General features: G+C 40.9%; 1 protein-coding gene across 4 annotated transcripts in view; it reads left to right on the forward strand.

Moving 5' to 3' along the window:
* txk (TXK tyrosine kinase) overlaps positions 1-13346 on the forward strand; it is an 89867-nt gene that overhangs the window by 33623 nt on the left and 42898 nt on the right. For 2 of the 4 annotated variants that reach the window (XM_068035870.1, XM_068035861.1), the window contains exons 2-3: positions 6364-6412; positions 6530-6632. In XM_068035870.1, coding sequence (XP_067891971.1) covers positions 6364-6412; positions 6530-6632 — 152 coding nt within the window. The remainder of the gene's footprint in view (positions 1-6363; positions 6413-6529; positions 6633-13346) is intronic. The other 2 variants (XM_068035884.1, XM_068035879.1) reach the window with 1 other exon arrangement.

The raw sequence follows: 13346 nt of genomic DNA on the forward strand, positions 1-13346 counted from the left end.
GACAGTTTCCTGCAACAATATGTTATCGAACCAATTAGGGATAAGGCTATTTTAGATCTAGTATTGTGCAATGAGGCAGGTTTAATTAGTAATCTCATAGTAAAAGATCCACTGAGAAAAAGTGATCACAATACAATTGAACTCCATATGAAGTTTGAAAGTGCTATACTCCAATCTCAAGAAGAATTTTGAACTTAAACAAAATCAATTACATAGGTATGAGAGGAGAGCTGGCTAAGGTTGATTGGGTAAATAGACTAAAAGGTATAGCAGTAAATAAACAGTGGGAAACATCTTTAAGAAATTCAAAATATTCAACAAAAATAAATTCCATGACAAAACAAAAATTCAGCAAGAAAGGTCCATCCATGGCTTACTAGGGAAGTTAAGGGTAGTATTAGATTAAAAGAGGAGGCTTATAATGTTGCAAAGAATAGTAGTAAGCCTGAGGATTGGAAGTGTTTCAGAATCCAGCAAAGGGTGACCAAAAAGTTGATAAAAAAGGAAAAAAATAGAATATGAGCGTAAACTAGCCAGGAATAGAAAACAGATTGTAAGAGCTTTTACAAGTATAGAGAAAGGAGGAGAGTAGCTGAAGAAAATGTTGATCCCTTGGAGGCAGAGACAGGAGAAATTATCCTGGGGAATGAGGAAATGGCAGAGATGTTGAACAAATATTTTGTATCTGGCTTCACAGTAGAAGACACAAATTACATACCAGAAATAGAGGGCAACCTAGGGCTAGAAGTGTGAGAAATTTAATGTCATTAATAACAGCAGAGAAAAAGTATTAGAGAAAATTAAGGGATTAAAAGCCAACAAATCCCCAGGACCTGATGGCCTACATCCTAGGGTTCTAAAAGAGATAGCTGTAGAGACAGTGGATGTGCTGGTTATGATTTTCCAAAACTCCCAAGATTCTAGAATGGTCCCAGCAAACGTAGCACCTCTATTCAAGAAAGGAGGGAGAGAGAAAATGAGGAACTACTGTCCATTTAGCCTGACATCAGTCATTTGGAAAATGCTGGAATCTCTTACGAAGGATATCTAACAATGCACTTAGAAAATCATAGTATGATCAGCAAAAGTCAACATGGTTTTTACAAAAGGGAAACCGTGTTTGACAAATTTATTAGAGTTTTTTGAGGATGTAACTGGTAGGGTAGATAAAGGGGAACCAGTAGGTGTGGTGTACTTGGGTTTCCAAAAGGCATTTGATGAAGTCCCATACAAAAGGCTAATATACAAGTTAAGGGTACATGGAGTTGGGGGTAATATATTAGCACAGATAGGATTAGTTAACGGACAAGAAACAGACAATAGGAATAAACAGGGCATTTTCATGTTGACAGGCTGTAACTAGTGGAGTGCCGCAAGGATCAATACTGGGGCCTCAGCTATTTACGATCTACATTATTGACTTAGATGACAAGACCGATGTGTCTAAGTTTGACAATACAAATCTAGGTGGGAATGTAAGCTGTGAGGAGGCTGCAAAGAGGCTACAAAAAATATAGACAGGTTAAATGAATGGGCAACAAGGTGGCAGATGGAGTATAATGTGGGGAAATGTGAAATAATTCACTTTAATAGTAAGAACAGAAAAGCAGAATATAATTTTAAAGGGCATATGATTTCTAAATGTTGATGTTCAGAGAGACTTGGGTGTACTCATACAATGAACACAGAAAGTTAGCACGCAGGTATAGCAAGAAATTAGGAAGGCAAATTGCATGCTGGCCTTCATTGCAAGGGGATTGGAGTACAAGAATAAGGAAGACTTGTTACAATTGTACAGGGCTTTGGTGAGACCACACCTGGAGTACTGGGTGCAGTTTTGGTCAACATATTTAAGGGTATCTGGGGTCAGCGGCAGACACCACTGGGCTCGGTGGCAGAAACCACCAGTGTCAGCAGTGGACACTGCCGGGATCAATGTGACACACCACTGGGGTCAGCGTGACACACCGCATTGGAGGTGGTACAGCGAAGGTTCACTAGATTGGTTCCTGGGATGAGACTGTTGTCCTATGATGAGACACTGAGTAAATTGTGCCTATACATCCTGCAGTTTAGAAGAATGAGAGGTGATCTCATTGAAGCATACAAGATTCTAAAGCGGTTTGACAGGATAGACACTGAGAGGTTGTTTTCCCCGGTTGGGGAACCTAGAACACAGGGGCACAGTCTCAATATAAGGGGCTGATCATTTAGTACTGAGATGAGGAGAAATCTCTTCACTCAAAGGGTTGTGAATCTTTGGAATTCTCTGCCCCAGAGGGTTGTGGATGCTTCATTCTTGAATACATTTAAGGCTGAGTTAGACAGATTTTTGTCCTTTCAGGGAATCAAGGGATATGAAGGGCGGGCAGGAAAGTGGAATTGAGGCAGAAAATCAGCCATAATCATATTGAATGGTAGAACAGTCTCAAGGGGCTGTTTGGTCTACCTCTGCTCCTATTTCTTACGTTGTTATGTTCTTATATCCATTACACTATCAGGCAGTGCATTCCAAATCCTAACCACTCATTGCCTAAAATGGTTTTTGCTCATGTCGCCTCTGGTTCTTTTACCAATCACCTTAAATCTGTGCCCATTAATTATTGATCCTTCAACCATTTGAAACAGTTACTCTTTATGTACTCTGTCTAAACCTTTCATGATTTTAAACACCTCTGTCAAATCTCCTCTTAGCCTTCTCTGCTTTAAGGAAAACCACCTCAGCTTCTCCAATCCATCCACGTAACTGTAATCCCTCATCCCTGGAGCCATTCCAGTAAATATTTTCTGTGCCCTCTCCAAATCCTTCATGTCCTTCCTAAGTGTGATGTCCAGGATTGGATGCAATATTCCAGCCAGCGCCAATCTAGTGTTGTTTATATAACTTCCTTCCTTTTGTACCCTCCATTTCTATTTATAAACTGCAAGATGCTACATGCTTTAGTAACTGCTTTGTTAACCTCTCATGCCACCAACAAAGATTTGTGCACAAACATCCTCAGGTCTCTCATTTCTCGCAACCCGTAGAAAATTGTACTATTTAGCATCCATTGTCTCTCCTCATTCTTCCTACAAAAATGTATCACATCACACTTGAATTTCATCTGCCATGCATATGACTATTCCACCAGTCTGTCTATGTCTATTACCATTTTCCTCACTGTTTACTACACTTTCAAGGTTTGTGCCATCTGCAAATTTTGAAATTGTTCCCTATATCCACAAGTCCAAATTATTAATGTACGTCATAAATAGCATCAATTCTAATACTGAACCTTGGCAAATTACACTGTATACCTCTCTCCAGTCCAAGAAGCAGCCATTCATCACAACCCTCTGTTTTCTATCCCTTTACCAATATTGTATCCATGCTGTTACTGCCCCTTTTTATCCCATGGGCTTCAATTTTGTTAACAAGCCTAATATGTACTACTTTATCAAATGCCTTTTGAAAGTCCATATCAACAACATCAACTACACTACCCTCATCTGTTACCTTGTCAAAAAGCTCAATCAATTTGGTCAAACATGATTTTCCTTTAACAAATCCACTCTGACTCTCCTTTATTAGTTGATGCTTCTCCAAGTCATTCTTAATTTTCTCTTTGACTATTGTTTTTAAAAGCTTCCCCACCACTGACATTAAACTGGGTGTAATATTTGTAACCCTTCAGTCCTCTGGTAGAAGATTGTGGCCAGCACCTCCACAATTTCTACCTTTACTTCCTTCAGCAACCTAGGATGTACCCCATCCAGGCTGGGTGACTTATCCACTTGAAGTACTGCCAGACTTTCTAGTACCCCCTCTTTATCTATTTTTATCTCATCAAGTTATCTAAAAACCTCCTTGTTTACCATAGCTTTGGCTATGGTGGATCTGGGATCCGTGTCAAATTTAGCACTGGTTGGTGACTCCGCCTGTTTTACACTTTGGTCCTGGATTATAATTTCAGGGCCTTAAACTCTGAATTATATGGAACTCAGATCTCTTGATAAGATGTAGATTCACCTGGAGTCCTAAGGAAAATGTATCTACATGGGCTCAATTTCAGAATAACATTTGCCCAAATAATTATAGTTGTACGTGGACAATTTAAAAAAACTTGATTTTTTCAGATGTAATTCATTATTGGTTCCCATGCCAGGTGCAATATAGAGTAAAATATGACAGTTGCCTAAAATGAAGACTCAGTGATAATGATGTACCTCTGACTAATTGCTCATGATACTGCCCTTAAGAATAGTTTCACAAGCTGAAGCAACACAGACATTGGGTTGATCCAACTAATCCAATGAATATTACTACCCTAAACAGAATGTTTGATGCACCTCACAAGAATTCCAACAGCATCTGATTTATTGACCCCAAGACTACAAAAGCAAAATAATGCAGTTGTTGAAAATCTGAATTATAAACTGAAAATAAAATGAAGTAGAAACAAACGTCTAATGAAATGTTAGTTCTGTTTCTCTCTCCACAGATGCTACCTGACCTATTGACTAATCCCAGCATTTACTGTTTTTATTGTAGTCTTCAGAAGTGTAGGAGTAACTTGGTATTGAAGAACTGAACAAAGGGATTTTAAATCACAACAAAATTGGAGATTTTCAACCAACTGCTTGCTTCGTAGTTAAGAATAAACAAAAAACACATCAAGGATAAAATTAGAATATTTTTTATTGCCAATCACCGTACATTGTCCAATGTAATACTAAGAAACATTAAAAATTATAGATCTTTCCATTTTACTGATATTTGCTGAAGTTTGGTAAAGAAAAGGGCCACTTCTTTTTCTTTTTCAATGAATAGAGTCAGCATTTGTTATTGATTCACAGATTTAGCTCTGCTGTTTTAATGAGAGAATTTGTTTACCTCCTTCTCCTTTCCACACAAATGAATTGCACATGAAAAAAATACAGCATAATCAATCAACAATGAAATTGCGTGTTGAATTGTGTGAGAATGCACTTTTCCTATTTTGACTTTACTGTTAAGCCTTACTCTGTCCAAATATACAGGTATCCCATGTGATTAGTCCAATTGGTGTGGCTAAGCATAAAGGTTAACAATGTATCAATGTGATATTAATATATTACTTAAAGCTTTCTGGCATTTTCAAAATAACCTGCAGATAATATTTTGGAAGGTTCTGAGGTTAGCAATACTCCGTGTGTGTAAAACTCCTTCAAAACTGTGCAAATTGCAAAAAATTTGATCATCTTTGGCTTGGCACAATAGGCAGAATACCAAACATGTTTATGATGTTTTACAATCACTAATTGATTATATGAGCTACAAAATGAGCTGAATACCTTTTAGTGCAGTGTTCACTTAAAAGTAGAAAATGCTGGAAACATATAGTAGGTCAATTAACATCGGACTGCTGTGCATTTCCAGAATTTTCTATTTTAGTTTGTTACGAACAGGTGAGAAAGAGGTCTTGGGTTCCCTTTCAGCCTTCACCTGGTCTTATTGTAACAGGGTTTAATTTTAAACACATCGTGTTGTTAGGTTCCCCTTCGGGAATCCTTGTTCACGCTTTCCAATTATAAGGCAAAGAAACCAGCACAAATAGGCTTTCTTAGTTTAAAGAAGAAAAGTGAAATTTTATTTAACTTAAACTCGAATTCAGTTAACACCTATGGATACATGACGCGCCCACCCTAGCATGCATACACATCCAGATAGGGACAGTAAAGAGCAGAAGAAATAAAGTAGAAAAGTTTGAGTCAATATCTGAAGAGTTTTTGTTATGGGTCTTCGAGCCCACTTAAGAGTCCTTGCTTGTCGGTAGATCTTGCCTTTTGTTGGGACCCAGTATTCTTCTTAAACCTTGTTCACTGTAGGAGACTTTTCTATCTTGGGGTTCATGTGTCTTCAGTGGATTCAGAAGCTGGTGAGAAAGCAATGGGAGCAGACAGACAGACAGGAGGTCTTCTTCAGTCCAGGAGCATTCTGCTTTCTGACGGTTCAAACGCTGTCTGTACAATTTAAAATTCCCCAAGTTGGCCAGCAGGGTAGTCACGTGAACAACTGGTATAACCACTTCTGGCTTTCTGTATTGTGTGTGTCAGGGAATGGTCCTTTGTCTACAAACACTGTCTGTTAATATGCAAATAAAGTCTTTCCAGCCAGGGGCCTGGCAAACCCTTGTAACAGGCCTTCTCTTCTTCCTAGCAACAATTTGAAATTTAATGTCCATATGGTGAAATTAATAATGCCTCATCCTTGGCAGGTGGGGGCCTGCATAATAAGTTTCAGATTTCCATTATCTGTTGTATTTTGTTTTTCACTTTCCTGCAAAGGTAATTTGATTTGCAGTTGAAGATGTGTTGTTGCATTGAAATCTCGTGTTTTCACAGATCATACCATCCAGTCAGTGTTTTGTTGTTGCTGTTCTGTTCAAAAGCGGTAAGCCTTATTTTTTTATATTCCTTCCAACTAAAAGTATTTTTCTACCTTTATTGAATGTATGCAGCCTATAATTATGTAATTTATGTTCTGCTCATTTTTTAAATTAAATTTCAGTGCTGTGACAACTCAGGTGAGCTTAGATGATAATGCTGATCTCATGGATGGTTATGCTTTGAATGATCGCCAGTCATCATATCCTTCTTCAAATATTTACCGAGTAGGTGACATGCTTTCAATATATATTCATACTACATTTTATGTGATAACACCAACACATTATAAGAGTCTGTGCGTACTGTTTAGAGGAGAATTTATTATAACTGTCACATGGAGGCAACTTATATTTCACATTGACCACATAAAAAGATAACCCATTAATAATTCAATATATTTGTACTGGTAAGAAATGAGTAGCCATAATGGATTTTACTTGAGGTTAAATTATGTCTGTAAAAAAATTCAGTAAAGTGGTAACCATAAATGCTGCTGGAGGCTTATTGGGCTGAAATTTATACTCCCACTGCCGAAATCAGCAGTGGGTGAAAACAATGGCAGTTCGCCTGCGCGGGTCACATGTCACGGAACCACCGTGATATTTAGCAGGGTGGCTCATTTACATAGCCAGGGCGGACTGCCCTGCCCAATGCTGTGGAGGGGGCGGGCTGTCTGTCCCTGGCAATGGCATCAGCTGCCTGTGCGCAGGTGCTGATGTCATTTTTAAAGGGGTTCGAGCCGTACCATTCAATTTAAATATTTAAAGGAATAGGCAATAAAAAAAGTTAATCCATTTAAATTGCCCCTCTTCCACCCCCCATAACTATAAAAATAATTACTTGCCCTCGCCCCCAAAACACTTCCTTTGCCCACCTGACCTGCCCCCCCACCTCCACAAAGTACATATACTTTACACTATAACCCTTCCCACCATCTTCTACACTAGGGAGCACTTGCTGCGATTGCTGGATAGGTTTGTCCCGATGAGGCAAGGAAGGGATGGTAGGGTGAAGGAACCTTGGATGACAAGAGATGTGGAACAGCTAGTCAAGAGGAAGAAGGAAGCTTAATTAAGGTTGAGGAAGCAAGGATCAGACAAGGCTCTAGAGGGTTATAAGGTAGCCGGGAAGGAACTGAAAAATGGACTTAGGAGAGCTAGAAGGGGACATGAAAAAGTCTTGGCGGGTAGGATTAAGGAAAATCCCAAGGCGTTCTACACTTATGTGAGGAACAAGAGGATGGCCAGAATGAGGGTCGGGCCGATCAGGGATAGTGAAGGGAACTTGTGCCTGGAGACGGAGGAGGTAGGGGAGGTCCTAAATGAATACTTTGCTTCAGTATTCACTAGTGAGAGGGACCTGGTCGTTTGTGAGGACAGCGTGAAACAGGCTGATATGCTCGAACAGGTTGATGTTAAGAGGGAGGATGTGCTGGAAATTTTGAATGATATGAGGACAGATAAGTCCCCGGGGCCAGATGGGATATACCCAAGGATATTACGGGAAGCGAGGGAAGAGATTGCCGCGCCTTTGGCGATGATCTTTGCATCCTCACTGTCCACTGGAGTAGTACCAGATGATTGGAGGGTGGCAAATGTTATTCCCTTGTTAAAGAAAGGGAATAGGGATAACCCTGGGAATTATAGACCAGTCAGTCTTACATCGGTAGTGGGCAAATTATTGGAGAGGATTCTGAGAGACAGGATTTATGATTATTTGGAAAAGCATGGTTTGATTAGAGACAGTCAGCATGGCTTTGTGAGGGGCAGGTCATGCCTCACAAGCCTTATTGAATTCTTTGAAGATGTGGCAAAACACATTAATGAAGGAAGAGCAATGGATGTAGTGTATATGGATTTTAGCAAGGCGTTTGATAAGGTTCCCCATGGTAGGCTCATTCAGAAAGTAAGGAGGCATGGGATACAGGGAAAGTTGGCTGTCTGGATACAAAATTGGCTGGCCCATAGAAGACAGAGGGTGGTAGTAGATGGAAAGTATTCAGCCTGGAGCTCGGTGACCAGTGGTGTTCCACAAGGATCTGTTCTGAGACCTCTGCTCTTTGTGATTTTTATAAATGACTTGGATGAGGAAGTGGAAGGCTGGGTTAGCAAGTTTGCCGATGACACGAAGATTGCTGGAGTTGTGGATAGTGTGGAAGGCTGTTGTAGGTTGCAACGGGACATTGACAGGATGCAGAGCTGGGCTGAGAAGTGGCAGATGGAGTTCAACCTGGAAAAGTGTGAAGTGATTCATTTTGGAAGGTCGAATTTGAATGCAGAATACAGGCTTAAAGACAGGATTCTTGTCAGTGTGGAGGAACAGAGGGATCTTGGGGTCCACATCCATAGATCCCTCAAAGTTGCCACCCAAGTTGATAGGGTTGTTAAGAAGGCGTATGGTGTGTTGGCTTTCATTAACAGGGGGATTGAGTTTAAGAGCCGCGAGGTTATGCTGCAGCTCTATAAAGCCCTGGTTAGACCACACTTGGAATATTGTGTTCAGTTCTCGTCGCCTCATTATAGGAAGGATGTGGAAGCTTTAGAGAGGGTGCAGAGGAGATTTACCAGGATGCTGCCTGGACTGGAGGGCATGTCTTACGAAGAAAGGTTGAGGGAGCTAGGGCTTTTCTCATTGGAGCGAAGAAGGATGAGAGGTGACTATATAGAGGTGTACAAGATGATGAGAGGCATAGATAGAGTGGATAGCCAGAGACTTTTTCCCAGGGCGGAAAGGGCTATCACCAGGGGGCATAATTTTAAGGTAATTGGAGGAAGGTTTCGGGGAGATGTCAGAGGTAGGTTCTTTACACAGAGAGTGGTGGGTGCGTGGAATGCACTGCCAGCGGTGGTAGTAGAAGCAGATACATTAGGGACATTTAAGCGACTCTTGGATAGGTACATGGATGATAGTAGAATGAAGGGTATGTAGGTAGTTTGATCTTAGAGTAGGTTAAAGGGTCGGCAAAACATCGTGGGCCGAAGGGCCTGTACTGTGCTGTACTGTCCTATGTTCTATGTTCTATGTTCTAATGAAATGACTCTGACGCCGCTCCCCCCTCTCCCGCACTAAGAAACCTACCTCCTCCCCCCTCCCCATCAGTGTGCTGCCTCGTTCCCAGACGGGTACCTGAAGGCACGGGAGTGCCGGCCACTGGCTCAAATATCACTCCGGGACAGGCAGCGGGAACATAAAGGTAATTACTTCAGTAATTTAAACTTATTTACATATGTTAATGACGGTCCTGTCGCCGAGCGGTAGGGAGGCTGCCACGAGGCCTCGCCACTGCTGGCAATATTGGGCCGGGCCCTCATGGAGTCGAGGTCCGTGGTGGTCCTCTCTTGGAGGCATTTTCTGGCCCCCGCCCCCACCCCCACCCCCCCGCACAACCCCATCAAAACGTCTGATGTCAGGGGGTCTGTAAAATTCAGCCCATTATCTCAGGTTACATATTGACACTGAGAATTTCCATACTATAATAGAATATTGAAACAGTACAAATAAATACTAACTGCATTTATAGTGATTAAAGCTGTAGTGTATTATAGGATCCATTATGTATTTTTTTAGATGTCTATCATGGCTAATTTTATTTAGTGTGTTTAGTCCTCCTAAGTGTAATTTGGAAATGTCAGTAGCTCAGAGTTGAACTGCAGTATCACGTGCGAGGTTGCATGTTTGCCAGAGGCATGGTTTTCATTGGTTACAGCTGACCCTGGGGTGGAACCTGCCCTGTCCCCATTCACAATGCTTGTATTTACAGAGCAGCATAGCTCCAATAACACATCTGACCAATCATATACATATTCCTTTGATTATATAGGTGTGCCAGTGAAGCATATAATTTACTTATAAATCCTCTTAGTCTAGCTTGCTATTTAGCGACTGCTGAAATATTCTTTTGCAGTCAATATCAATAAGTAGATTTATTAAAACCCTTATGAAAAAACTCAGCTGCAAGACATGTGACCTAATGCAACATTTGTTTTTTAATGGCCAGGTCAGCATATCAGAGGACAGGACATTCTTATACTAAAGTTGTGACAGGGTAACACTCATGGCTAGAAATTACACTTTGGGAATATTTAAAATACGAGGTGGTCAGACAAGCTTTTACAGCAAATAAGTTAATTTTATAGGACCATGTTAAGTGTCGGTGCACTGGTACCATTTATTTTCAAAGCATCTGGGGGTAAATTTCACCATGATTCTTCTGCTTCTCTGCTGTAACTTTGATGGAAGATGGCGGAATAACATTAGTGTTTTTCCGGGGTTTCCATGGCTCTTTTCCTAAAGTTCCTATGGACAAGTGGGAGAATTCCTCATGAAAATTCAACCCATTAGTGTTAGAAGACAGCAGAATTTATGTTTTACCATCGTCGGTCAGGAGTTTGGTTTCTCTGAACTGTTTGAGTTTTAAAACAATTAGATTTTCAAACATTATCAATGTGAAGTTAGAATCACAGAATTGTTACAGTGCAGAAGGAGGCCATTTGGCCCATTGTGTCCGCCTGGCTCTCTGAAGGAGCAATTCCCTTAGTTCCATTCCCCTGCCTTCTCCCTGTAATCCTGCACATTCTTCCTTTTCATATAACTGTCTAATTCCCTTTTGAATGCTTCAATTGAACCACCCTCCACCACACTCTCAGGCAGCGCATTCCAGACCTTAACCACTTGCTGCATGAAAAAGTTTTTCCTCATGTCACTTTTGCTTCTCTTACCAAATACTTTAACTCTGTGCCCTCTTGTTCTCGATCCTTTCATGAGTGGGAACAGTTTCTCTCTATCTACTCTGTCCGGACCCCTCATAAGTTTGAATACCTCTATCAAATCACCTCTCAACCTTCTCTTCTCCTAAGAAAACAGTCCTAACTTCTCCAATCTATCTTCATAACTGAAATTTTTCATCCCTAGAACCATTCTCGTGAATCTTTTCTGTACTCTCTCCAATGCCCTCATGTCTTTCCTAAAGTGCGATGCCCAGAACTGGATGCAATACTCCAGCTGAGGCCGAACTAGTGTCTTATATAAGTTCAACATAGCTTCCTTTCTCTTGTACTCTATGCCCTTATTAATAAAGGTTAGGATATTGTATGCTTTATTAACAGCTCTCTCAATCTGTCCTGCTACCTTCAATGACTTATGCACATATACACCTCGGTCCCTCTGCTCCTGCACCCTCTTTAGAATTGTACAGTTTATTTTATATTGTCTCTCCATGTTCTTCCTACCAAAATGAATCACTTCACAGTTTTCTGGATTGAACGTCATCTGCCACTTGTCTGCCCATTCCACCAACATGTCTATGTCCTTTTGAAGTTCTACAATATCCTCCTCACAGATCATAATGTATCCAAGTTTCTTATCATCTGCAAGCTTTGAAATTGTGCCCTGTACACCAAGGTCTAGGTCATTAATATATATCAAGAAAAGCAAGGGTCCCAACACTGATCCCTGGGGAGCTCCACTACAAACCTTCCTCCAGCCTGAAATACATCTATTAACCTGTTTCCTGTCACTCAACCAATTTCGGATCCATGTTGCTACTGTCCCTTTTATTCCATGGGCTACAAGTTTGCTCACAAGTCTGTTGTGTGGCACTGTATCAAACGCCTTTTGAAAGTCCATATACACCACATCAACAGCATTGCCCTCTGTTACCTCCTCAAAAAACTCCGGCAATTTATTAAACATGATTTTGCCTTAAGAAATCCATGCTGGCTTTCCTTAATTAACTCGCATTTGTCCACGTGACTATTAATTTTGTCCTGAATTATTTTTTCTAGAAGTTTTCCCACCAACAATGTTAAACTGACTGGCCTGTGGTTGCTGGGTTTATCTTTACATCCTTTTTTGAACAAGGGTGTAACGTTTGCAATTCTCCAGTCCTGGCACCACCACTGAGTCTAAGGAAGACTGAAAAATTATGGCCAATGCCTCAGCGATTTCCACCCTGTCATGCAGGCCCCCCACCTGCCACATGGACATTAAATTTTAAAATTGTGGCAGGGAAGAAAAGAAGGCCTATTATAAGGGGTTGCCAAGTCCCTGGCTGGAAAGACATTTTTTTCACACTAGCAGACAGAGTTGGAACAAAGGAACCAGTCCCTGCCCTAATACACAGCGGAGACCTGGTCAAACCAGTCAGTCACGTGACCACCTGCTGGCCAACTAGGGGAGTTTTAAATTGGAGAAACAGTGTTTGAAAACAGAAAGCTGTTTGCTCCTGGACTGGAAAAGACCTCTCTCCTGTCTGCTCTCATCGCATTCTCACCAGCTTCAGAATCCATTGAAGACATATGGACCCCAAGAGAGAAAAGTCTCCTGCAGTGAACATGGTTTAAGAAGAATACTTGGCCCCAATGAAAAGCAAAAACTACCTACAATCAAGGACTCTACAGTGAGCTCGAAGCACAGTAACAAACCCCCTTCAGAGATTACCTCAAACTTTTTCACTTTATTTTTCTTCTGGTTTTTTCTGTCTCTATTATCGCGTATGCATGCTAGCGTGGGGCACGGCAAGTATCCTTAGGCGTTAACCGAATTAGAGTTTAAGTTTTAATAAATTTCACTTTTCTTCTTTAAAACCTAAGAAAGCCTGTTTGTGCTCATTTCTTTGCCTAATAATTGGCGAATAAGGATTCACCAAGGGGGCGCTCAAAGCACAGTGTGTTTAAAACAAAACCCTGTTACAGTAAGACCAAGTGAAGGCTGAAAGGAACCCCTAGACACCTTTCTCACCTGGTCGTAACAATGCTCACTTCCCTCAGTATCCTTGGATGCATCTCATCTGGTCCTGGTGCTTTATCCACTTTAAGTACAGACAGCCTATCTAATACTTCCTCTTTATCAATTTTAAACCTCTCTAGTGTCTGACTTACCTCCTCTTTCAACAGTGCCTGGGTTGCATCTTCTTGCTTGGTAAAGACAGATGCAAAGTA

Source organism: Heterodontus francisci, chromosome 1 (genome assembly GCF_036365525.1).
Source record: "Heterodontus francisci isolate sHetFra1 chromosome 1, sHetFra1.hap1, whole genome shotgun sequence".
NCBI lineage: Eukaryota > Metazoa > Chordata > Chondrichthyes > Heterodontiformes > Heterodontidae > Heterodontus > Heterodontus francisci.